We start from the raw sequence: 24793 nt of genomic DNA, 5'->3' as shown, positions 1-24793 counted from the left end.
ACGAAATGAAATGCCTGATCACAATCACATTGTACCTGCCGATTCCGTACAACTCCGGACGACTCCGGACGACTCTGGACAATTCTGACTCCAACGAACGATTGCTCCAGAGAACACATCACTAGTTCGAACCCCAGGACCCCGCCGAAGAAATGGTCCAGTGGGTTCCGAGTTGACTGCTCACCTGCCGGCTCACCACCAATATTGTGCTGTGTGCTTCCTCCAATGGTGGGGGGGGATGAGTGTTTGGAAAAGTTTAATAGAGTTAGCGGACAGGCTGTTGTGCCGGTTTTATGATTGTGCCGCGGATTGTTTTGCCGCACCCGTTGGCCCCCGTCTTTTTTCGACCTGAAACGGATCACTGAACCCGTTACCGACGAGGAGAGAGACTGTTTGCCTGTGAACCGTCCTCCGGGGGAGAGTGCTGAAATGAGTTTTCCCATTTTTTGTTGGAAGGAGAGAGTTGAAACCTGCCTTCCTGGAACGGTGTTCCACCGCTAATGGTAAGATTAATGGTCAGCTCTTCCCCATAACGTGCTACAATGTACGACTGATTGGCTGATGGTTCGCACACAGATTAACACGTGTCCCTGTATGATCGCTTCGCTCGATCGGTCCGCAAACAAAATTATCCTTATCACAGTTGTCTGAAACTAAATAATTAATTTTGCCCCTCCATTCGAACTTCTCTCCAGTCAATCATTCTGCTGCGAGCGATTTCCACCGCTCAATCGATCGAAACAATCGAAACGGAAAAGGATTGAAAGTGTACGAAAAATCTTCCAAAAGTTTTCCAACCTTTTCGTGGCTCATGCTACACAATGCTGGTGCAAATGAAGCGTTCGGAACAAACCTTACTAGCTGAATTTGCACTCTACCTCCTGCAATCTGCTGCAAGTAGTAATTAACCTTCTTCTTATTTCATTTTTTCGCTCTCTTTCACGCAAAACTCTTCCGAGCGAACATGCGATGCGAAGTTTCGTTATCAGTTTTAAGCACCGAGTACAACTTTTTCGCTCTGTGCCGACATTTCAAGGTTAGATTGGTAGACCGCCTGTCGGGGAGTTTTTGTTTGGGTCTAATCGCACCAAAAAAAAAAACAAACATCCTTCCCGAAATGAATTTAGCAATGATTTTAATTAACAATTCAGCATTAAAATTTCGTGGAATCGAATCAGATGTCTCGAATCTAACTGGAAAAAAAACGAGGGAGAGATGGATTCGGTTCAGAAATCGTATTTGCAAAAATCATCAAGAAATTAATTCCAACCATCTGCGCACACAGCACAGACAAGCGAACGACAGGGGACCTTTTCTTTTTGTTTGCGATTGGAACCTTTTTCTCGCGAAAGCTGGAAATATGTACCGAAGCGACAAGCGCCCATCAAGGAGTTCAAAAATAGCTCCACCAAAAACCCTATTTGATCAGGGGGCAAACTGTCAGTCAAAATAAAAAAAATGCGCTTGACAGATAATCGAAAATTGTCATGCAAAAATTTCCAATGTCAGCCTACGAAACAACGTTCAATCACTCGAGAAAAAGGGGACTGGAAAATAACATTAATAATAAATCTCATCGGTAGCTGGAGCCGCTCCAAAACAGAGCTATAATATTCCATGAATGGGACATGCTAGCTACCGCCAGCACCTGATGGTAATTAATTCAATTACGCTCGCCAAAGCAGTGCTTTGAGTGCAATAATATTGCTCCATAGTTAGTGCCGTGGCCGTGTCATTACGAGGTACACCCACCCACGTGGAGCGCCCACTCCGCTGCCGATGTGCATTCCAAGCGCTTCCATGCGCCGCCGTGCGTTTATTTAAATACAACCATCCACTTCCACTTCCACTGCTGCAAAATGTAATCTAAATACGGCACCATCATTGAATGAAGACATCAAGCGCCACCGTATGCCACCCAGCACGCACTTCCTCCACCACCTTCCCATTTTGCTGTTCCCTGGGACAACTTTCGTAGAAGTAATTGATTTTCTCGCACTTTGCGTCGTTGCGCCGCAGATGGTTCCCTTTTTGCGCCGGTGTCACTTCCAATGCGCCTCTTCCCCTTTTTGTGACGGTGTCGGTTGGTGGCATGCATGACAATCTTCCATCAAACGGATATTAGCTAAGCTTTCACATGTACCACCCACGCATGCTGACACACACACGCACGCACCCGCAGCCACCCACCGCACAAAACGTGTGTGACACGCGACGACGACGACAACATCGACACCGACACCGGTGTCTTTAAACGTCGTTAAACTGTACCACCCACCCGCTTCACATTGTGTGGTTGAAGGGCGCTGTAACTGGAAGTCTTTTGGGAGGGAAATCGAAAAGCTTACGCCAACTAATGCTATTTTGCTACACACACGCACACACAGAAACATATCTTTATTTCGTTGGTATTCGCTTTGTATACAGCTTCTTCCTATAGACTGATGTGCGTGCTACACAAACACGCTCACGCACACACACTTACATGCGGATATGGTATCATTTCAATTAACCTTTGGATAATACGATGAGAACGGTCGTTGCTGGAACGTCGCCTCTTAAACCCTCCCCGAGAAAAAAAAAACAACACAAAAAATCCCCCCCCATCCCGAGAGCACGAGAGCGTTTCCCGGAAGAAGGGCATTAGAGCCTCGCTCCAGCCCTAGGTGACACTGTCGACACTGTCGGCACTTTCATTGCACTCCATTATCGACTGGAAGGTGACAAGGTGCGGTGTCGGGCCGCCGGTGTCGCTCGGCGTACGGCCCAGCTTCGGTCGCGCCGTCATCCGCTCATCCTCTTTGGTGTGGTGCGTCACCGCCGCCGCCGCCGGCACGTTCATGTACTCTGCACCGCCCGCAAACACCGGCACATTCGAGGGATACATTACGTAGTGCGATTCCTGCTTTCCCATGCCAGCCCACGAGCCGGCACTGCTGCTGCTGTGGCTGCTGTGGTTGCTGTGGCTGCTGGCAGTGCTGGAGCAGCTACCGTTGCTGCAGCGGTTAAGCGCACCGACGAGCGTCCCACTGCCCAGCCGAACGCCCCGCACCAGGTGCAGCTCTTCGCTGATGGGACGGGGCGATGGCGGCACCATGTAGTTCTCGTTCTCGGTCCCTTTCGGCCACGATTTGCTGTGCGACAGACGGCGGCCCTCACTGGGCGCACCGTCCGTGGGTGTGCTAGCCGGAGGCCCCCCGCCCGATGATAGTCGACCGCCGCTGCTCTGCTCGGAATTATCGCTACCCATGCTGTTCATGCTGAGCGAGAGGCTTTGCGGTCGTACCACGGCGTACCCACCGTTCGAACCGCCCCCGCCCGCCATCGAGAACTTAATCTCATCGCACACGTCCGCACCGGGCGGGTCGCTCGCACCACCGGCCGACCCATTCCCTGCCCGCTGCTTCGCCGCGGCCGCCTTCCCGCCCGCCGGGGAGGCTTTGGTGCGCGAGAAGAAGCTCCGCATCCGCTCGAACGGTGTCGGCCGCTTCAGCTTGTCCTTCAGCTCGCGCTGTATCTGCTCGTAGTGTTCGCGCATCCGGGCCAGCTGGTCCTGCTTCTCGCGGAAGCTCTTCTGCACATCGTTCCGGTTTTTCCACAGCGTCACGAGCTGCTCCACCTCCTGGATCGAGAACACGTTGTTCTTGAAGTCGGAAATGATCTCGAGCAGCTCGTCGTCGACGGTGCGGCCCTCGGCGGAGCTGCCGGTGTTGCGCCGGCACCGGGGCAGCCCGGCCGTGGTCGTGCCGTACGTGTCCTCGCTCGCCGGGTCCTCCTTGCGGAAGCTTAACCGCACGTGGGAGGCCGCCTCGGTGGTCGGCTGGGTTTCGGGCACCACCTCCGGCACGTTGCAGTACGGGTGGACCGGAATGTTGGACGGTTGAATCATGTAATCGCCCATCGGTTCGGCCGTCGCGGGCAGTGGGGGTGGGGTGGGAGTGCGCTCGGTCGGCGGTGTGAAGGGTGCATTGGAGGGCTGCAGCATGTAGTCACCGTTCGTGACGCATTCGGCCGATGCGGTTGAGCCGGCTTCACAGTTTTCCAGCAGGTCGGAGCATTCGTTGCTGAAAATGTCGTACTTGGCGGCCCGCTCGGCGGATTCCACCGACCGCAGCGATCCGTTGTTGCAGCGCCGGTCGGTATCGCGCACCACATCAAAGTTATCCTCGTTCTCCCCGCAGACGTCCTTCTCGTCCGGGGGTCCGGGCGGTGTCAACTCACTCCCCGCCGGGCGATCGTTGAGGTAGTGGATGTTGATGGCGCTCGCCCCACTGCTTCCGTCCACCTGGTCCGACCCATTCGCACAGCTCATGTCGATGTAGCCCTCCGCCTGCTTTAAAGCGTGCACGTGCGACAGTATCTTCTCCGCGTCGGTTTTGTTCTGCGTACGAATGGGCAGACCGGTCCCGTGCTGCTGCTGCTTCGGCTGTATCATCACCTGGTCCGAGCTGGCGCCACTCACGCCCTTGAAGTAGTGGTACATCGTGGTAAGTTCATTCATTTGCTGCAAGGAAGAAAAAAGCATATGCGTTCCGATCAACTCCACCCAGCGGTTTGTCGTCTGCTGACGCCAAACTTACCGAGAAGTTCTTCAGTGCGCTCGCGATCTTGTAGTGTCCCGCCAGCTCCGCAATGTCCGACGGCGTTCGACCGTTGATGTTGCGCATTTCGCACGCAATCTCACCGCCCGGTGATTCGATCAGCTGCATGCAGAGTCGCTCCAGGCCCCAGCGGGCGGCAAAGTGCAGCAGTGTCGGATACTCTTCAGGATCTGTTCCGGAGAAAGGAAACAAACCACCGTGAGAAAATGCGCGTTCAGTTCTTCCATCGGTGGGAAATACGTACAGATGTCACGATGGCAGCCCATCTCGGCACCACCACCACCGCTGCCGTAGTTCAGCAGGTTGTAGTTCGGTGGAACGTTTCGCAGGAACGCCTTCAGCAGCAGCAGATCCAGCTTGTCCCGATCGTTCGTCGACAGACCGACCGACTGACATATCAACTCCATCGGTGCATCCTTCGACGACAGGATCTGCTCGAGCTCGCGCATCTGGCTCTCACACTTTAACGGCCGACTGCCGAGATCGATACTGTTCTTCTCCAGCCGTATCTTGATCATCATCGAGATCTCCATACAAACCTCTGCGTGATCGATTCCCAAGAAAAAACAGAAGAAGAAAAATCCCAGAGATCGTCAGTTCTTCCCATCCATCCATTCATCGAAAACCCACCATATGGTAACTTCCGTTTCGCGTTACACCCTCCACCCGGGGTTCCGCGAAGGTGAGAAACATTGGGATAAGCCCCGATCACATCAACCTACCTGGCACGCTGAACTGTATGGTGTAGGGATTGCGCCGCTTGATGTTCGTTATCTCGATCGTTTGGTCCGCCTTCTCCACCTTGATCTTTATCCAGTCCTCCTTGGTGAGCGGTTCGTGCAGGATCAGCAGGATCTTGCTCTGGCCCACCTTCACCTTGCGCGGGAACAGCACGAACGAGTCGTGGGAACGGTGCCCGCTACCTGTACCGCTCGCTGCCGCACCGGGAAGATGGCCCGCTGTACCTGTGCCGGTCGGGCCTGTTGGTGAGGTCGGTGTTTTCGGTTCCGTGCCGGATGGTGTGCGCTGCAGGACGGTTTGCTGGCGTAGCGCCTTGCCAAGGATGTCGGTCGCAATGCCGAGCAGCTCGCTTACGAAGGCGGTATCCTTTTCGCGCACGGAACACGTTCGCCAGCGGGAGTAACCGGGCAGGGAGGTTTTGGCAAACTCGTTCACCGCACACTCGGACACGTCCAGCAGCATGCCGAGGACGCGGTTTGGTGTGAGTAGGGCGTTGAGTTTCGTGTGAAGCAGGGAGGGCGAAAGTCCTAGCAGGGCTGGACAGACGACCACGATCTGGAGTTTGGTGGATTCGCACTGCTGGATGATGTGCGGGGTTTGCTGTACCACATCCTCGTCCAGCTTGATGTGGAGGAATCTGAGAAGGAGATCGAAAGGAAAGGGATGTTATTGTCATGAGGAACTAAATGCAGGACTCGGAAGTTCTTCAATTACGGAACACGGCCTGGACACACTAAATTCTACAGACTGTATACTTCCATCCAAGGCGACTTCCATCACTATTACAGGGTTTCCCAAGGTTTTTGGTTCGTTTTTTTATCGTTCCCAACGATTTATGGGCATCATTCCATTGAAAATCAATACAAATGATTCAAAAATATTGGATAAATAATTCGTGGGAAGAATACAAACAAAAATTGAGAAGCAACAAAACAAAACATGAAAAACGCTGTATTGGATCCATCTGACTGAAAGTGAAACAGAAAATGTTACAGCACACCTGCCACAAAGAGACATTAGTCTAATAGAGGAGACTGCAGACCTAACCCGTAGGCATCGACTCACGTAATCTGAACCAAATTTTGAATTGGCAATTGAATTGCCACCAAATCTCCATGGAGAATAAACCTTGTAGCAAATCGCGTTGCTTTTAATTGAATTGCCTCAACATGCTTAGTCCAAGACAGCGAGCTGAGAGACACCAAACAATGCTAAACCAACGTATGCTTAAACCTGCCCGGACTAAGAAACAATCTAATCTTTTATATGCAGATGTGGACTGCAACATTCCTACGTGATTCTGAAAAGCTTCCCGATTGTCTCGATTGACTCGATGTCCGTCATATGCCTAAATCTTTTCCACAGCAAACTATTGGCGATTTTGTACTTCAATTTTATCAGACTTTTGGACCTTGAAAACGACATAAACGTCAACCGTTAGCAAGAGCAGATCACGATCACACTCAAGGCACTGGAAGGGTCTAGCGCTTCACGTCGTCATCGTACATTAGTGGCCAGACATATGGGTCAAGAGCAAGGACTGGGTCACTGTGAAGTGATGCGGAACAGGTATATTACGGTCACAGACTGTCTGATTCCCGGTGACGTCTTGTTTATGACACTATTACCACACAAAAACACTTCTGAAACTGATCCCGTACATATTAATCATCATCACTATCAATTTCACTACAGAAGCCGACTGACACACACACACATACACACACACACTAAACACTTGATACTCACTTGAAGGGAAGCCGTCCGCGTTGCTTGGTGATCTTGTCGAAGCACACCTTCAGATGGTTGACCCACAGCATGCCGTGCTCGCTGTGGCGTGCCGTCACGAACAGCACGTCCATTGCAGCCGCCCGTAACGTTCCTGCGGAATGAGATGAGTCCCCGCGATCGCCACACTATTACTGGAGGATGTTTTTTTACGCAGAGGAAACACTATCGCACCAGAGAACACATCCACCCACTCCCACACACGATGTAATGAGAGAGAGAGTTCGGTTGTGTTTCAGTGTGGAATCTGGAAGCAGAATAACCTCCACCGCGGCAGCGCACAGCACTGCTAAAAGCCAACAAGCCCACTGTCACTGCAACGCGATCCGCCAGCAAAATGTGCAGCACGCCGGAAAGAGTGCTGCCCGCGGGCATGGCAGCGATCGCTCAGCGCGGACAACTCGCGGCGAAAAAACAGTCACGATCACGTCTTCGCTCCATCATCATGGTTGCGCGAGAGAGGAGGACGCGCAGATGGGTTTTGTTTAATGTGTTTGTTTTCCGGTCGTTTTGTGTGTACAATGAGCGTGCGCGCGCGTACGCCCGTCACCCGGAGGGGATGGGACGGTAACACGAGCGCGTCCGTTCCGCCATCCGTGCGGCGGGGAAAAAGGAACGTGATCAAAATAAAGGAACGAAGAAAGAAATGGAAGGGACAGCAATGAAAAGTAGTAGAAGAGGAAGCAAAAAAACAGGCAGCGACTCATTTGGACAGCATCGCAGTGACTGTGACGGCCAAGCGGATAGGGCGGCCACTGAATTTGAATGCATGGTGCGTGATGTTGTGGTGGATGTTCTCGTCACACACACACACAGTGGGGGGAGTGCCCCTCAAGAGCAGGAAGGAAAGGTGTCCCCCATCGTAAGCAACAGAGTCAGAAAGGGAAGATAGAGAGAGAGTGAGAGTTGCGGTTGGGTGTGGGTAATTAGAATGGAAGTGGAAGCATTAGAACGTTTGCTGGAGCTTAGATGGCAAATTTAAAAAAATGATAGTGACACCACAATGCCTTTCGACACTCTCTTCCGCGCTTTCTCTCTCTCTCTCACTCTCTTCTTCGCTATCGCTGGAAATGGTTTTGTTGCCGAGCTGCCGGCTCCAATGGTTCAATATGGCCCTAGGCGGAAATACACATCAACCAATTCTCCATAAAGGCGACGCAAGCAACCGGGGGCTTGCGAGCACAAGAACCCCCACAAACCATAAACGGAACTGACGCGAATGGTACTACTACTTTGGCGTTTTGCGGTGCCTGCTCTTTCCTCTGGCGCGTTCTTTGCGTGCCCTGTACCCTTTCCCTCCCAGCAAGACCCGGGTTTGTGTGTTTGCGTATGGTTCTTGAGCGGCTCTGTTTCCGCTTTCGCTTGCGCGCGGGAGCATCGCACTTACCGGAATCGGATGTGCTGCCGGCGGGTTGACAGGGGGCTTTCGGGGCGGGAGCGTTCGGCACCTGCAATAGACACACCGCCAAAAGTAGCGTTTTATAAACGGTTTTTTGTTGCGGTTGTTGTTGCGCAAACGGCGTTGATGGAAAGGCGGAAACAAAGCGTAGAAGGACATTAGCACGAATTGATGTAAACCATTTGCGTATTTGTGGTAGAGGAGGATGTGGGAAGAGGAGCTAAGGGAGGGAAGAGGGAAATACACAGGGCGAGGAATAAGACACCACACGCACCACGGGCATACACACATAAGCTTACCTCATCGATGGAGGTTTCATTTTTCATCATCAGCTCACGGCCGCCATTGTGCTCCAACTGATGCTGCTGCTGCTGCTGCTGGTACTGCTGCGGTAGATGATGGCGATGAGTCGACGTCCCGAAGGAATGTCTGCGCCGTTCCGGCAGCGTCCCCGACCGTCCGACACTGCACCAGTGTTGTTGGATGTGTTGTTGTTGTGGAATGTTTACAAAGTGCTTTCGATTAGCGCAAAGTGGAACGAAAACCCAGGCGAACGGGCGCGCGTGAACAACTTACGCAAACGGTGGCGGTGACAGCGGAACCGCCAGCGGGGCCGCCCGTGACGCTCCATCGTCCTCCAGGATCGGTGCAGCGCCGCCCGTGCACGATGCGCTGTTGCTCCGGTAGCGAAAGATCGTGCCGTTGCGGGTGGGCGGCGTCGGCGGGGACGGCGCCGAGTCGGCGTAATCCCCCCCGCGCCCGTCCACGATCGTAGCAGTGGTGGCGGCTCGCTTCAGCTTCGAGTAGGTCACCAGGCGCTTTAAATGGTAGAAGCGGGCCGGCTTCTTGTGCTCCACCACGTCCGCGGCCGATTCGCCGGACGGACCGGACGCGGCGGCATCTTCGTTAAAGTAGTTGGGATTATCTGTTCCATTTGGAAAAATGGGGGGAATGGGAGGGGGGGAATCAATTGAAAAATCGGACTCGTAGGATAATCATGCAATCATGGCGGAGAGGATGTGATCTGCTGTTCCGCGATGAAGAACTCTCTGCCAGGCGACGACGACGAACGACGCCCGTGGCGGATGTGAGACCGACTCACCGACTCACCTGAACACAGCGGGTGTGGTGAATCCATGGTTTGTTTTTAGACGGCTTGTGGGGGTGTGTGTGTGCGTAGGTATACTACTACTTCCCACCAACTCTTTAACAGTAACAAGCTAAAGAAAGATACAAACTACAGTCACACAATCGCACAGAGTACACAGATGCACACAGTTCCGCAGCATCCTTTGTCGTAAAAGTTCGTTGCTACGAGACGAAAGCAGTGAGACACTAGACACACGCTGTTGTTATCTGAAATCAGACACCCGTGCCTTCCCCGGTATGGCAAGATGCATTGCTACAATTTGCATATTGCATTTAAACACGCACACACACACACACATAGAGACAAGGGCACACACACACACTAACGCTCACTGCCGGAATGCGACTCTCGGAAGGAAGGCGAACGTTCCGGACGATGCCTGGGCCTCCTCTGCTATTGATCTCACGCGCCGGAGGGAAACTACGACTGGCACTTTAACTGGCTGGCATCAAAGCAGGCCCCGAGGTTTTAGACTGTGTCCCAGACCATTTGTTTATTTGCTTTTCCGTTCTTTCCGCTACCGGGCTCTCTTTCTCTCTCTCACAAACACACACTCTTCTTGGTACTTTACTTTTTCCGGGTTTCTTCACACGGATGAGCATATGGAATGGATTTTCATCACCAAATTCACTGAAACACACTGTCTTCCGTTTCGTACCACAGGGAAGGGAGTTTTCCAGCCACCCCCAACACTCACAGGAACGCACACACGCACGGTAGAATTTCCGGATGCTCCAGCCCTTCCAAGGGGAGCTACAGGCGAGGGCGCGCGCGCACACACAACCGCCCAAACAAAAAGGTCGTGTCGTTCTCGATCGTCTGGCCGCACTCGACTAATGTGCCACCCCGTTCGAAGCGGCGAGAAGAGACGGACATAAACCCCCGCCGCCACCACCACTACGCACTACCAACGCTAGTCCGCACCGAACTTCCGAGACGACGCACAAGAGCATCTGATCGAATTATCTAATCTAAACTAAACTCGTCCTCACGGCAGGCCCGTGACACCGTTGCCGTCTCATCCCGTATGAACGACCGCGAAGAGAAGACATCTCGCTTGCAAATGACGTGCCCACGGACCCTCTCGTCGTTCATCATCCACGTTCAGCGTGTCCCGCGCGCGCAATGCGTTTTTACATTGCGCTTGTAATGTTTACATCGCTCGGTCTCGCTCGCACGCAGGGCCCGAGCGCGCGCACTCGATCGTTGCTGTCCTATCTCTCTCAACCTCACACACTCTCCCTCTCTCGCTCTCTAGCTCTTTCTCTCTCCCTCTCCGTCATACCGTTCATGTGCGGGTTTTGGCATTTGGTTATATTTTCGAGCATGTTTTTCACGCGCCCGCTTTCGGCTTGCGCTCCCTTTTTGCTCGCCCTAACGCAACACGCTGCGCGGCGTTTCTGTCTTCCCTTTCGCTCATCCCTACGCCGTGCGCGTTGCGCTGCGGATGGTTTTTGGTTTGCGCCGCTTCTCCGCTCTTCCGCCTTCGCTGCGTGCTGCGAACGAAAGCGTGTGTGTGTGTGTTTTTATTGACATGCGCACCGCATCGCCCTCATGCTGCACATCCCACATATATGCGCATACGCATATTGTGAGCGTATGGTTTTTGTTTTTTTGTTTTTTGTTTTTCGTTTTGGGCTGGTGCTCCGTTTGCTGCTCTAGCTGCTGCTGCTGCTTCCGAGGCTACGCAGAGTTTGTCGAACCGTCGATGCCTGACGCGCCGAGGACGCGTAGGAAGCGTAGGCAGTACAGCCCTTTGCGCGTCTGGAGCGCATGTGGCTTATCCGCTGCAGGCGAAAGGGAAGGAGTGCTGGGAAAAAGGGACACATAAGGCACGGTACGGTCGATCCTCTACATGTTGCGCATCCCTGATGGATGATTGTGGCTCCGTGCCTCTTGAGCTTGGGACGGTGGAAGCGGGTGGAACCCCGGTCGTGAGTATGCTTAAGCGCGGAGGGATGGTTTTATCGCAGTTGGAAGAATTAAATCGTTCAATATTCACACCACGCACTGTTGTGGAGATTGTGGACCGGAAGTGTAGCACCCTTCTTTATTTCTGTTTGTGTTTATGCAAGATAACGATCGGTCGGAAGGGACAAATAAAAGGTTTACGTGTTACCCTGCTTAGCGTGTCGTTCCTTTTGAACGGATCAACGGCGCTCTGTAGCTGGGGAAGAGTTTGAATCAAAGTCGTTATGCTGCAGCGATAGCATGCAAGTTGTATTGTGGAGAGATTGATTGTATACAACACTTTGTGCAAGAAGATATTTGATAAGTGTGAATGAAGTTAATTTCATTTGATATTTCATTTGATATTTGATATTATAGGATGATTATTATGGGTGAAATGTAAATATTAGAACACCCTTCTACTTGTTTTACATTTTACAGCATTTTTTCACCCCTATTACAATAATTACAAAATATTTGCCAGTGCTCCGTTGCGCCTGCTTGAGAGCCACTGGATCAGCTGTCAAATCGCCGAACGTCAAAAAAGCCGCGCGTTAATGTAAACAAACACTCGTGATAAGAGCGCCTTCGTACGCTTCGTGCTCGTGCTTGCATTCCATTTACGGAAAAGTTCCCCCCAGTTGTAGCTAATATTCGTAGCAAAATGACCCTAGAAGCAATCAAGTACAAATCCGGCCAGCTGCAAATACTGGACCAGCTGCTGCTGCCGGCAGAATCGAAGTACATTCCCGTCGCCGGTGTTAAGGATGGCTGGAGTGCGATACACAAGATGCAGGTAGGCTGTGGACGTCGACTGCCAACTTTGGGGCTGTGCATTAAATGCCACCACAATCCTTTTTTTCAGGTGAGAGGTGCGCCAGCAATTGCCATCGTTGGATGTTTATCGCTCGTGGTGGAGATTTATGACAAGCAGTTCGAGACGAAAGCGGCCCTGGCGAACGAAATCGGTGAGCATCTGCAGTATCTCGTCACCTCCCGACCGACGGCCGTGAATCTAAAGCTGGCAGCGGATGATGTAAAGAGTCAGGTGGAGAGTCTTTTGGCCAACGAGACCGTTACCGTCGATGGGATGAAGCAAGAGTGAGTTACAGGGGCAATGATTTACATAAACAACAGCTTGTGCAATATTTATTCATTTCTTTCAGGGTGATTAAGGCGATAGAATATATGCTGGAGAAGGATATTAGCGACAATCGTGCCATAGGTGACAATGGTGCCAATGTTTTGGTGAAGGGAGTTGATCGACCGTTGAAATTGCTAACCCACTGCAACACTGGATCCCTTGCCACAGCGGGGTAAGCGGGTAACTCTTTCAAATTCAAAGAATTTCGATTAATACTCTAAATATTTTAGGTACGGCACTGCTCTGGGAGTGATACGCAGTGTCAACGAAAGGAATCTCTTAGGTTTGTACATAGAAAAAGCCAGAAATATCCATTCGATTTGTAACCCTCACATTCTCACCATTCCAGAGCACGTGTACTGCACGGAAACGCGTCCATACAATCAAGGCGCACGCCTGACCGCGTACGAACTCGTGCACGATAAGCTGCCGGCCACGCTGGTCACCGACAGCATGGTAGCGGCCCTCTTAAGCAGCCGCAAAATCGATGCCATCATCGTGGGTGCGGATCGTGTGGCGGCGAACGGTGATACGGCCAACAAAATCGGCACCTACCAGATGGCCGTCGTGGCAAAGCATCACGGTGTGCCGTTTTACGTAGCCGCCCCGTTCACCTCGATCGACGTGGCGATCGAGGATGGTTCGCACATCAAAATCGAGGAACGGCCCGAACACGAGCTGACGCACATCGGCGGGCAAAGGATTGCGGCGCCGGGCATTGGCTGCTGGAATCCGGCCTTTGACGTTACGCCGGCCGAGCTGATAACGGGCATTATCACCGAGCGCGGTGTGCTGAAGCCGTGCGAGCTGGCCGAAAAGGTCAGACAGAAGTGAATTCGGAGGCGGAATGGAATCTGAAGCGAACGAGTAAAGCATGATGCGCTCAAACTGTGTAATGTTTTAAAATGGTATGTGTTGTCACTTCTAATCTGATGGAAGAAAGAATTGATTCGTGTAGAGCGACTGTAGCGAGTAGTGGGGAACCGGAGGACATATGGATAGAAAGTGGCTCAAAATAGACTTTCTATAGAACTGTTTTATGCAAATAAGCTCTTTAAATCAACATTAAAACAACTCACAGAACTTTTCTGTAGCTACGCGAATCAATCAAATCAAACCACGTGCCACCACGCGTTGCTTAAAAAGTGGCTGCGTGCTTCGAATGGCTGCGTATTCAAACTGACGGTTATTTTTTAAAAGTACAGAGTACATAGAGCTGGCGTTACAGGTCTTAGATTGTTTCTTTTTTCATGTATTGTTTTAGATTTTTCTTTTATTTGTTATCTGCGTATTGCGATATTGGAAAATCTTCCAAAAATGTACGATAATTGATCCACGATACATTCCAAAGACACTCCTTTATCGTCATCCGTTTGATAAAATACTGAAGATGTTGGAATCAAATAACTACGTTGCTAATAACTCAACTCATCCACTTTGCGAGCATGCAAACGCACTGCTATAAATAGTCTTCTCAAACCCCACCCACCCCGATAATGCTAATTGTGGCAAGATAGCACCATCGTTTGCAAATACTACACTGTTTAGCCCTTTCGCCCGATGTTAGACACGGTTGTTTTCCAATTATCATAACAACCCCCGGGTAAAGGCTTCTGTGCAGGGACAGTTGCTGCAGGGCAGATAAACTTGTCTGTGTGTTTAATTACCACAGCATTGGCAATGTCTGTGCGCGTCAGCGTGTGACGGCGTACGGCGTTGTGGTGTAGATGGTTGTTTCCTTCTTATCGCACAATCGTTATCGCAGCCCGCTGGAGTCACCTGGAGCGTTCCGAAAAAGCCCTTCAACAACCCTATTTGCTTTAAGCCGGCCTAAGCACGGCGACACCAGGCCTACAAAGGAAGGGAAGGCGACAACGAGGGCAACGGATTAGTGATGAACCGTAGTGCCGCCGGCGAAGATTTATGGAGTTATGGGAATAGGGTTGTAGTGCTCTATTTAAATGAGATAACTATGAAGTATGAAATGCATTGAAGGGTTTCGATAGAAGTTTTTAGGTGTCTTGGAGTCAAGCAGTTGGCTGGTCCTATGGTTGCTTGTCCGATTGATATTGATTCCTAAGCTTAGTTGTAATAGGTAAATATGCGACGCCAAGTCCCTGGAATGTCGCTCACAAAACCGCCCGATGCCCAATCATCATATGATGGCCCGTAGTTCTGCAACTTACCTCAAAGTCTCACGTGACGTTCTTATCGCGGGGCGCTGTACACGACATGCTAAATGTAAGATACCGCTATCACAGGTAAAACCGACCCCAGCATTGGCTCGCGTCACTCTCTGGACGTGGAGAGCAGATGCCGTTCAGCAGTGGAACGGAACAGTCGTGAAACAGCGGCCCCAAAAACGAAAGGCAGGCATTCATCTCGGTGCTCTTGGTGCAGTACTTGAAGTGGTCTACATAGTGAATAGTGCAGGAAGTGTAACTTCCTCCGAACGACACCAACCATGGGTGCGATGTTCCGAAGCGAGGAGATGAGCATGGTCCAGCTGCTCATACAACCGGAAGCTGCCTACCAATCGGTGGCCGAGCTGGGCGAGCTGGGCATTGCGCAGTTCCGTGACGTAAGTACCAGCAGCAAGTTACTCGCCCCTTGCCTCCAATAAGTCCTTGCAAAACCACCTTTTCTCCCTCCCATATCTTCACAGCTGAACACGGACATCAACATGTTCCAGCGGAAGTACACGAGCGAGATCCGGCGCTGCGAGGAGATGGAGCGCAAGATCGGCTACATCCGGCGCGAGATCGTGAAGGATTCGGTCGCCATCCCGGACATGCCGGAGGTGATTCCGCGCACGCCGAACTCGCGCGAAATCATCGACCTCGAGGCGCAGCTCGAGAAGACGGAGAACGAGATCGTCGAGCTGTCGGAGAACAACAATGCGCTGCTGCAGAACTTTATGGAGCTGACCGAGCTGAAGCATGTGCTGGAGAAGACTCAAGTAAGCGCAACCGTCGCGACCGTTCGCCCGATCGGGGTCACTTTTACAAACGCCCTCTTCCCTGCAGGTGTTCTTCTCGGACAAATCGAACGTCCAGAACCTGGAGGCGACTGGCGGCGAGGCGGCCAACGATGGCAAACCGCTCGGCTTTGTGGCGGGCGTGATTTCGCGCGAACGCATCATCGGCTTCGAGCGCATGCTGTGGCGCGTGTCACGTGGTAACATTTTCTTGCGCCAGGCCACGCTGGAGGAGTCGCTGGTGGATCCGAAAACGGTAAGTTTAGTGAGCCCGTGTGTCTGTTCCCGTGTGCGGGTCATTGTGCGGTACGTGTGTTTTATCAGACGTCAGACGAGATCGAGTGGTTGTTGCGGTGCGTGTTTCACAAGCGTAACAACTTCGATTGGCGCAGCTGGTCACATGGGGCAGTTGTTCAGCTTTTTGTTGAGCAGATAAGGTCACGAGGTGTAAGTGGCGTACTGATGGGAAGCGAGTGAAGAAGAAAAAAACACCGTTTTGTTCGTGCAATTAAGAAAGATTAGTGAAATTTTGGGCTAAAAATGCTCTCTCTCTGGTCCGTGATCGTGCAGAAGTTATGAAACGGATGATGATATAACAACATTATTAGACCTCCTGCTGTAGATAGCGAGATATTTGGCCTCATTTTTTGGGTTGTTTTAAGATCCATATCTCTATTTACCGTGCCTTACCATCTGTTTGCTGACGTGCTCATTTTATCTTGTCCATTCGTGCTCCAGGGTGATTCGGTTCACAAGATTGTGTTCGTTGCGTTCTTCCAAGGCGAACAGCTGAAGGCTCGCGTCAAGAAGGTGTGCGCTGGGTAAGTACCAACAGGCAGCATCAAACGGTTCTTCTTCCAACGGTGAATATGTTCCAATCCTTTCCTTCACAGTTACCATGCGTCGCTGTATCCGTGCCCGAACGAGTACAACGAGCGGGAGGAGATGCTGCGTGGGGTGCGTACCCGCATCGAGGATCTGAAGATGGTGCTCGGCCAGACGCAGGACCAACGCCAGCGTGTGCTGCTGAACGTGGCCAAGGAGGTGCCGAACTGGGAGATCATCGTGAAGAAGGTGAAAGCCATCTACCACACGCTGAACATGTTCAACGTGGACGTCTCCAAGAAGTGTCTGTTCGGTGAGGCTTGGGTACCGACGGCCGGTCTGCAGGACGTCAAGACGGCCCTGGTGAACGGTTCGGCAGCAGTGGGTAGCGCTGTGCCGTCGTTCCTGAACATCATCGCCACCGACGAGGATCCACCGACGTACAACAAGACGAACAAGTTTACGCGTGGCTTCCAGAACCTGATCGAATCGTACGGTATTGCGACGTACCGTGAGGCTAACCCGGCCCTGTACACGATCATCACCTTTCCGTTCCTGTTCGCGATCATGTTCGGTGATCTGGGGCACGGGTTGATCCTGTTCCTGCTCGGCATGTGGATGGTGCTGTGGGAGAAGACGCTGGACAAGAACAAGGAGGAAATCTGGCAGCTGTTCTTCGGCGGTCGGTACATCATCCTGCTGATGGGTATCTTCTCCATGTACACCGGTTTCGTCTACAATGACGTCTTCTCGAAGGGTATGAACATCTTCGGTTCGGCCTGGAGCGTCAACTACAACACGTCGACGGTGATGACGAACAAGGAGCTGCAGCTCAACCCAACAACCGACTACTCGGAAACGGTGTACTGGTACGGGTTGGATCCGCTCTGGATGTTGGCCACCAACAAGATCATCTTCCTCAACTCCTTCAAGATGAAGCTGTCGATCATCTTCGGCGTGGTGCACATGATCTTCGGTGTGTGCATGAGCCTGGTCAACCACAATCACTTCAACCGCCGGGTAAACATTCTGCTGGAGTTTATCCCGCAGATGATGTTCCTGGTGCTGCTGTTCGCCTACATGTGCTTCATGATGTTCTTCAAGTGGATCATGTACAGCGCGGTCACCGATGAGGATCACCTGAAGCCGGGCTGCGCACCGTCCGTGCTGATCATGTTCATCAACATGATGCTGTTCAAGAACCAGGAGCCGCTCGATACGTGCAAGGAGTTTATGTTCGAAGGTCAGGACACGCTGCAGGTGATCTTCATCGTGCTGGGGCTGATCTGCATCCCCTGGTTGCTGCTGGCCAAGCCGTTCTACATCATGTTCAAGCGCAAGGGCAAGAGCACCGAGCACGGTTCGGAGGTGGCACATCAATCCTCCTCCTCCTCCAACCATCACGACGATGAGCCGATGAGTGAAATCTTCATCCATCAGGCGATCCACACGATCGAGTACATCCTCAGTACCATCTCGCACACTGCGTCCTACCTGCGACTGTGGGCTTTGTCGCTGGCTCACGCCCGTAAGTTTGGATGGACGAATCGTTGGACTGCCTTTTTGTTCTTACTTTAAATCTCTGTTTGTTTTCAGAGCTATCGGAGGTGCTGTACAACATGGTGTTCACGATCGGGTTGCGAAATGACTCGTACGTTGGTGCCATCATGATTTGGCTGGTGTTCTGGCCGTGGTCCGTGCTGACCATTGGCATCCTGGTGGGCATGGAGGGACTTTCCGCCTTCCTGCACACTCTTCGTCTGCACTGGTATGAACAGTGGTGAAACTGCAATCGAAAAGTGAATAATGAATTCCATCTACTGCTATTTCTCCTTCTTACAACAGGGTCGAGTTCATGAGCAAATTCTACGAAGGTTTGGGCTACGCCTTCAAGCCGTTCTCGTTCAAGGCTATACTGGAGGAAGAGGAAGCTGACTAAACCGATCAGTTTAGGGAGAGGTTGAAGTATGCTACCAACCTGTAGATGCCACTGATGAAATAAACGATGGTATAGAATGCAACTTAAAGTGATGCTTGAGTAGAGGATTTCTTTTTACTTCTACTTTATATCACAAAATATCCTTTTTCCTTGGATGTAACTATGTTGGTCGTTTTGAGTGTTTGTATCCAGTGAGTTGTGTTAGTGGATGCGAAGACGATGCTCATACCTAACATTAGATAAGTATCGCAAAGTTACTTCTGTCCATAAGACTTCTGTCCATCTCAAACCTCTGTTGGGTTGGAGTTATCATGATTATCATCATCATCATCACTAGCCGCTCCGGTTTCTTTCAGAGCAAGATGTCGTTATCTTCCATTATCTCCGCAAGTCAAAAATAGCCTAGCTCTACATGGCTTATAACAGTTATTACTTTGTTTATGAATAAGAATCTATCCGATGGTAGAAAATTCAAAGAATTGATCAGGAATTTTCTCCAATTATTTAAACATTCATATCCAAACGAAGACAAATTTGCATCGGATATCAGTACATCGTGGGTAGAACAAACCTTAATTACCATCACCTTTTACTTATGGTGGGTGTATGGAGGAAGCTGACCTTACGAACGGTTTACGGCGCCTTTTTGAAACAATAGAATCTAGGGATGGGAGGAGAAGTTCCCGAGAAATATACCGGAACCTGAACAGTGTTGTAACTAGCAGTGTTCCCTTGGATAGTCATCGGTAGATGATAAGCTGCGACTTGTGGGACCATAGTCGTCTTTCACGTCAAACCAATCGTAGTTTGAGTGAGAAACATGTGGCAACGTTACTCACCGGCTTTGGGGGATGATGTCGTCAATCAATCGCTTTGTACGAAGTTGAACATGCAAATAGATTATTTTTATCGTTTTTCCCCATGAGGTATATCTGGTATGATCACAGCTAAAGCGAAAAACAAGTACGAAGGAAGCAATACAGTCATCAAACTAAGACCGCTTGTCGGAATGGATTTCAATCTGATAACAAACGGTGTTCTGTAACTCAATCATCTTGCATCATCGTAATACTAGCTACGAAATGTTACAACGTTTGTTACAACAAACATTATGCTTCGCACAAGCCCCCCGGCACAGAGATGTGTAACGTACGACGCTCTGGTCGTGGGTCTAGTCACTGCACTGTACTAGCCTTCCCTTTAACGAGAAATTCGCTCCACAACCGACTCGTCTTCCCCGAAGAGCAAATGTTTACTCAACCGGCCACACATCGCCGCTGCATCCAGCACACACACAATCCCCAAATATGTGTAGCCATACCTACCGTATCACTCTCCGCAACCTCTCTGTGTCTCTGTGTCCGTTCCGTCCGGCCGTCTAGCACACTCCGGATGCAATCGCGATACGTGCGTACCACCACTACCACGATCGATCGACATACACGATCGAAAATGGCTCGATCAATCGAAATGGAACGCGCACCTGATCCGCCCAGCAAAGGCCCCGTCGTGTCGAGCATCGTTGTCGCGCTGTGCCGCCCTTCGAGTGCGCGTGACCTTACAACCCCATTGTAAGAAATAAAAAAAGGCGCTCGGAGAGTTAGTTAGTGCGTGTTTGCGCTGTGTTGGGTGTGTCCGGGGCGGAGGGGAGAGGAGGGTTATAGCGTGGCGTCGTTCACGAACATCATGCTGCTGGTGCTGCTGCTGCTGCGAGGTATTGGTCGATCGTGCTTCGTTTAGTGATAAGCACACCACGCTAAAGGTTGCATCTCCGTGTGTGCATACAGCGGATACAGAGTCATCATTCTTCATCACATGATCGCGCGCTCCGTGTGTGTGAGTTTGTGTGTGAGAGAGTTTGTTCGGGAGAGGTGCTAGCTGTTTGTGGTGCAAATTAGTGCGGATCTGCAAATAAGTGACACCAGCCCGGGGAGAGAGGGGGGCCACAAAACCCATCCTTCAAAGCCACGACTGGTCAGTTCCATGTGCGATCGTCATCGTCAAAAACGTTAGCAACACCACGTGATCCGGAACGGGGCTCGCAATCGGCGTAAGTGTAAGCATCGCATTTCCGATCTTCCAACCAACAGTGAAAACAGTACAAGTGTGCTACATTGATACCGCTGTGTGGCGCTGCGACAGTACCAACCAGCAGCTAGATCTAATAAAACAAACCCAGTGTTAGGCGCGCTCGAACACACACGCACACGCACAGTGGCGGACAAACAAAAACAACCAGCTGCCCGCAGCCACCATCTCTCGTCTAGTTGGCCGTTGCAATTAGAACGCGTCGTGTGACGCGTACTGCTTTGCTGTTGGTGGGGCGACCACGAGAGAGAGAGAAAGAGACAGCGAGCGCGTGCCCGAAAGCATCACAAGATCGCGATCGATTGCTCGGTTAGCCCGAAAGCGATCCGGCCGTTGTGGTGCCGCGCCGCGCTGCGCTGCTTCGATTCAGTCGTTCAGTGACACTCGACCGGAAGACTCTACACCCGATCAGCAAGCTCCACGCTCGATCGGGCGCCGTTGCCGTCCTTGAACTTTAAAAGTATCCGCAAAACCAACTAAAGCGCGACTACCGGACCACCAGGGTCACCGAGGAGTTGTGTGAAGAGAGAGAGAGAGAGAGAGAGAGGCAGTGCGTACCGGAGGGTGAAAGTAAGTGTGTGGAAGCGTGTAGAACCGTAGGCAGGCAGATTTGGCGAATTCCGTGCTGCTCGACCACCGCTGTCAGGTGATTGATTTTTCAAACAGGCTTTGTGTGCAAACGATCGCAAGCGCAAGGCAGTCACGTGATAGGCATCACGAGTTGTTCTGCCTACTCGATCTCATGCTCCTCTCGACACAGTCGGCGAGGCGAGGAACACCGCTTTCGGGGGTCGTTTAGAGCAGCTCTCGGTGCCTCGTTTTTTGTTAGCTCGTTAGACTAATTGGTGAACAATTACTTTCACTGGCTCGTTTTTGTGTTGGCCCTCCCGGCAGCTTGATTTCAGCTTGTAGGAGAACCCCCCAGCCCCCGCCACCACCATGGCGATGATGTTCCGGAGCGAGGAGATGGCCCTGTGCCAGATGTTTATTCAACCGGAAGCGGCCTACACGTCCGTCTCCGAGCTGGGTGAAACGGGCGCCGTCCAGTTTCGTGACGTAAGTCGATGGCGCATATAACTGTCGAATCGAACTCCCCTGCAAACACTACAACTTCTCCTCCTCTGCGCATCTCTTCTAGCTGAATGCCGACGTGAACGCGTTCCAGCGCAAGTTTGTCAGCGAGGTGCGCCGCTGCGACGAGATGGAGCGCAAGCTGCGCTACGTCGAGGGCGAGGTGAAGAAGGACAGCGTGCAGATCCCGGAGTGCTCGGTGGACGATTGGCCGCGGGCGCCGAACCCGCGCGAAATCATCGACCTCGAGGCGCGGCTCGAGAAGACGGAGAACGAAATACTGGAGCTGTCGCAGAACGCGGTCAACCTGAAGTCGAACTATCTCGAGCTGACCGAGCTGAAGCACGTGCTCGAGCGGACGCAATCGTTCTTCTTCGAGCAGGAGGTGATCGTGAGCACGGACGCGGCGAAGAGCAACCTGATCGCAGAGGACCCGACCGCGGCCCAGAGCCGTGGGCGCTTGGGTTTCGTGGCGGGCGTCATCCAGCGCGAAAAGATGCCCGGTTTCGAGCGGATGCTGTGGCGCATCTCGCGCGGTAACATCTTTCTGCGCCAGGTCGAGCTGGAGGAACCGTTGGAAGATCCGGCCACGGTAAGATAAGCGGTGGGGTTGAAGGGAGGAAAAGGGTTTCCTAAAATTATCTATAACAATAGTGGTGCCAAAATAGCAATGGGCCACTAGCGTTCAAAAATAGCAAAGGAAAGAGAGAGCGAGAGCGCTCCTGGTTGATACGCTTTCCTCCCGTTCTTTCTCTCCGAACGCGCAGGGCAATGAAATCTTCAAAACCGTGTTCGTGGCGTTCTTCCAAGGTGAGCAGCTGAAGGCGCGCATCAAGAAGGTGTGCACCGGGTACCACGTGTCGCTGTACCCGTGCCCCAGCTCGGGCTCGGAGCGCACCGACATGGTGAAGGGCGTCTGCACCCGGCTCGAGGACCTGCGGATGGTGCTGAACCAAACGCAGGACCACCGGGCGATCGTGCTGGCCAGCGTGGCGAAGGAGCTGTTCAGCTGGCGCATCATGGTGAAGAAGATGAAGGCGATCTACCACACGCTCAACCTGTTCAACATGGACGTCACGAAGAAGTGTCTGATCGGGGAGTGCTGGGTGCCGGTGCCGGACCTGCCCAAGGTGCAGAAAGCGCTCTCCGATGGGTCGGCTGCGGTGGGCAGCACCATCCCGTCCTTCCTGAACGTGATCGACACGAACGAGGCACCGCCGACGTACAATCGGACGAACAAGTTTACGCGCGGCTTCCAGAATCTGATCGACGCGTACGGTATCGCCTCGTACCGGGAGGCAAATCCGGCCCTGTACACGATCATCACCTTCCCGTTCCTGTTCGGTATTATGTTCGGTGATCTGGGGCACGGTATGATCATGGCGCTGTTCGGCCTGTGGATGGTAACGGGCGAGAAGAAGCTCGGTGCGAAGAAGTCGACCAACGAAATTTGGAACATTTTCTTCGGCGGACGGTACATTATTCTGCTGATGGGACTGTTCTCCATGTACACCGGGTTCGTGTACAATGACATCTTCTCCAAGTCGATGAACATCTTCGGTTCGGCCTGGAGCGTCAACTACAACACGTCCACGGTGATGACGAACAAGGATCTTACGCTCAACCCTGGCTCCACGGATTACGACACCGAGATCTACCCGATCGGGCTGGATCCGGTGTGGCAGCTCGCTTCGAACAAGATCATCTTCCTCAACTCGTACAAGATGAAGCTGTCCATCATCTTCGGCGTGGTGCACATGATCTTCGGCGTGTGCATGAGCGTGGTCAACCATAACTTCTTCAAGAAGCGCATCAGCATCGTGCTCGAGTTTCTGCCGCAAATCATCTTCCTGGTGCTGCTGTTCGCCTACATGGTGTTCATGATGTTCATGAAGTGGATCGCGTATACGGCCAAAACCGACAACCAGCCCCGCACGCCCGGCTGCGCCCCGTCCGTGCTGATTATGTTCATCAACATGATGCTGTTTAAAAACTCCGAACCCTTCCACGGCTGCGACGAGTTCATGTTCGAGGGCCAGAACGAGCTGCAGCGCACGTTCGTGTTCATTGCGCTGCTCTGCATTCCCTGGATGCTGCTCGGCAAGCCGTTCTACTTGATGTTCAAGCGCAAGAACGCTTCGCCGGTGAGTTGGAAGAGTCCGGGTTCAATTTCTGTGTCCTTGAAAGAAAACAATTCATTACTTTCTTTGTTGCTTACAGACACCCATCCCGAACAATGGCGACGTTCACCAGGGCGGTGACTCGAACCACACTTCCTCCAGCCCGAAACCGCACGATTCGCACGACGATGAGCCGATGGCGGAAATCTTCATCCATCAGGCCATTCACACGATCGAGTACGTGCTCAGCACCGTGTCGCACACTGCGTCCTACCTGCGTCTGTGGGCTCTGTCCCTTGCCCATGCCCGTAAGCATCACTTCCTAGTAGCATCACACTGGGAACGCGCCTTCTCTCAGCATCGTTTTCCATTTATCATCCCTCTCCTTCTTTTCACCAGAACTGTCCGAGGTGCTGTGGAACATGGTGCTTTCGATGGGGCTGAAGCAAACCTCCTACAAGGGTGCCATCATGCTGTACTTTGTCTTTGGCGCCTGGTCCCTGTTTACGCTCGCCATTCTCGTCATGATGGAAGGACTGTCCGCCTTCCTGCATACGCTTCGTTTGCACTGGTAAGCAATGGGCCCATTTCTCCCTTTAAACGTTTCGTCATTTCAAATCGCTTTCCTTCTTCCTTCCTTCGCAGGGTCGAGTTCATGAGCAAGTTCTACGAAGGCTTGGGCTACGGTTTCCAACCATTCTCCTTCAAGCTGATCATCGACAGCGATGACGACTTGGAGTAGTGGAGTGTCCGACCTATCCGTCCTACAACTTTATTAAATGGAAAAAATGATGATTAATACACCCTTGTAGTATTGGAGGGTATGCACGGTTCTGTACGGTTCTCGCCCGGTTCCGTCGATTCATACCCCAAGCAAAAGTAGCGGTGGTAGTAGTAGTAATAGTAGTGCAATCGTAAATGCAAGTACTATCTGCACGGCATAACTGCATCATGCGTGTGTCGCGTTTAATTTCTCACAAACCATGATGACCAAATCAAC

General features: G+C 51.9%; 4 protein-coding genes across 4 annotated transcripts; 3 read left to right on the top strand and 1 right to left on the bottom strand.

Annotated features, from left to right (window-relative positions):
* Positions 1 to 2357: 2357 nt before the first annotated feature.
* Positions 2358 to 10961, bottom strand: LOC120950784 (uncharacterized). Its single transcript, XM_040369080.2, has 9 exons — positions 9640 to 10961; positions 9106 to 9454; positions 8829 to 8994; positions 8518 to 8578; positions 7092 to 7224; positions 5324 to 5979; positions 4846 to 5142; positions 4581 to 4771; positions 2358 to 4504 (listed from the first exon to the last, which is right to left on the bottom strand). The coding sequence occupies exons 1-9, from the start codon at positions 9665 to 9667 to the stop codon at positions 2663 to 2665; spliced, it is 3723 nt and encodes a 1240-aa protein (XP_040225014.2). The 5' UTR covers positions 9668 to 10961; the 3' UTR covers positions 2358 to 2662.
* Positions 10962 to 12173: 1212 nt separating this feature from the next.
* On the top strand, positions 12174 to 13679 carry LOC120951993 (methylthioribose-1-phosphate isomerase). The gene is made up of 5 exons (XM_040371037.2): positions 12174 to 12425; positions 12495 to 12730; positions 12796 to 12945; positions 13004 to 13056; positions 13123 to 13679. Exons 1-5 carry the CDS (start codon positions 12294 to 12296, stop codon positions 13605 to 13607), a joined length of 1056 nt encoding a protein of 351 aa, XP_040226971.1. The 5' UTR covers positions 12174 to 12293; the 3' UTR covers positions 13608 to 13679.
* Positions 13680 to 15089: 1410 nt separating this feature from the next.
* LOC120953955 (V-type proton ATPase 116 kDa subunit a 1-like) lies at positions 15090 to 18602 on the top strand. The gene is made up of 7 exons (XM_040374414.2): positions 15090 to 15354; positions 15439 to 15732; positions 15800 to 16006; positions 16489 to 16571; positions 16644 to 18103; positions 18172 to 18343; positions 18421 to 18602. The coding sequence occupies exons 1-7, from the start codon at positions 15238 to 15240 to the stop codon at positions 18512 to 18514; spliced, it is 2427 nt and encodes an 808-aa protein (XP_040230348.1). The 5' UTR covers positions 15090 to 15237; the 3' UTR covers positions 18515 to 18602.
* A 2008-nt stretch (positions 18603 to 20610) lies between these two features.
* Positions 20611 to 24737, top strand: LOC120953953 (V-type proton ATPase 116 kDa subunit a 1-like). The gene is made up of 7 exons (XM_040374409.2): positions 20611 to 21172; positions 21497 to 21658; positions 21741 to 22265; positions 22441 to 23817; positions 23894 to 24101; positions 24193 to 24364; positions 24439 to 24737. Exons 2-7 carry the CDS (start codon positions 21542 to 21544, stop codon positions 24533 to 24535), a joined length of 2496 nt encoding a protein of 831 aa, XP_040230343.2. The 5' UTR covers positions 20611 to 21172; positions 21497 to 21541; the 3' UTR covers positions 24536 to 24737.
* Positions 24738 to 24793: the final 56 nt, after the last annotated feature.

Source organism: Anopheles coluzzii, chromosome 2 (assembly GCF_943734685.1).
Source record: "Anopheles coluzzii chromosome 2, AcolN3, whole genome shotgun sequence".
In the NCBI taxonomy this organism is placed as follows: Eukaryota; Metazoa; Arthropoda; class Insecta; order Diptera; family Culicidae; genus Anopheles; species Anopheles coluzzii.
This window is presented reverse-complemented; position numbering and strand designations above follow the sequence as displayed.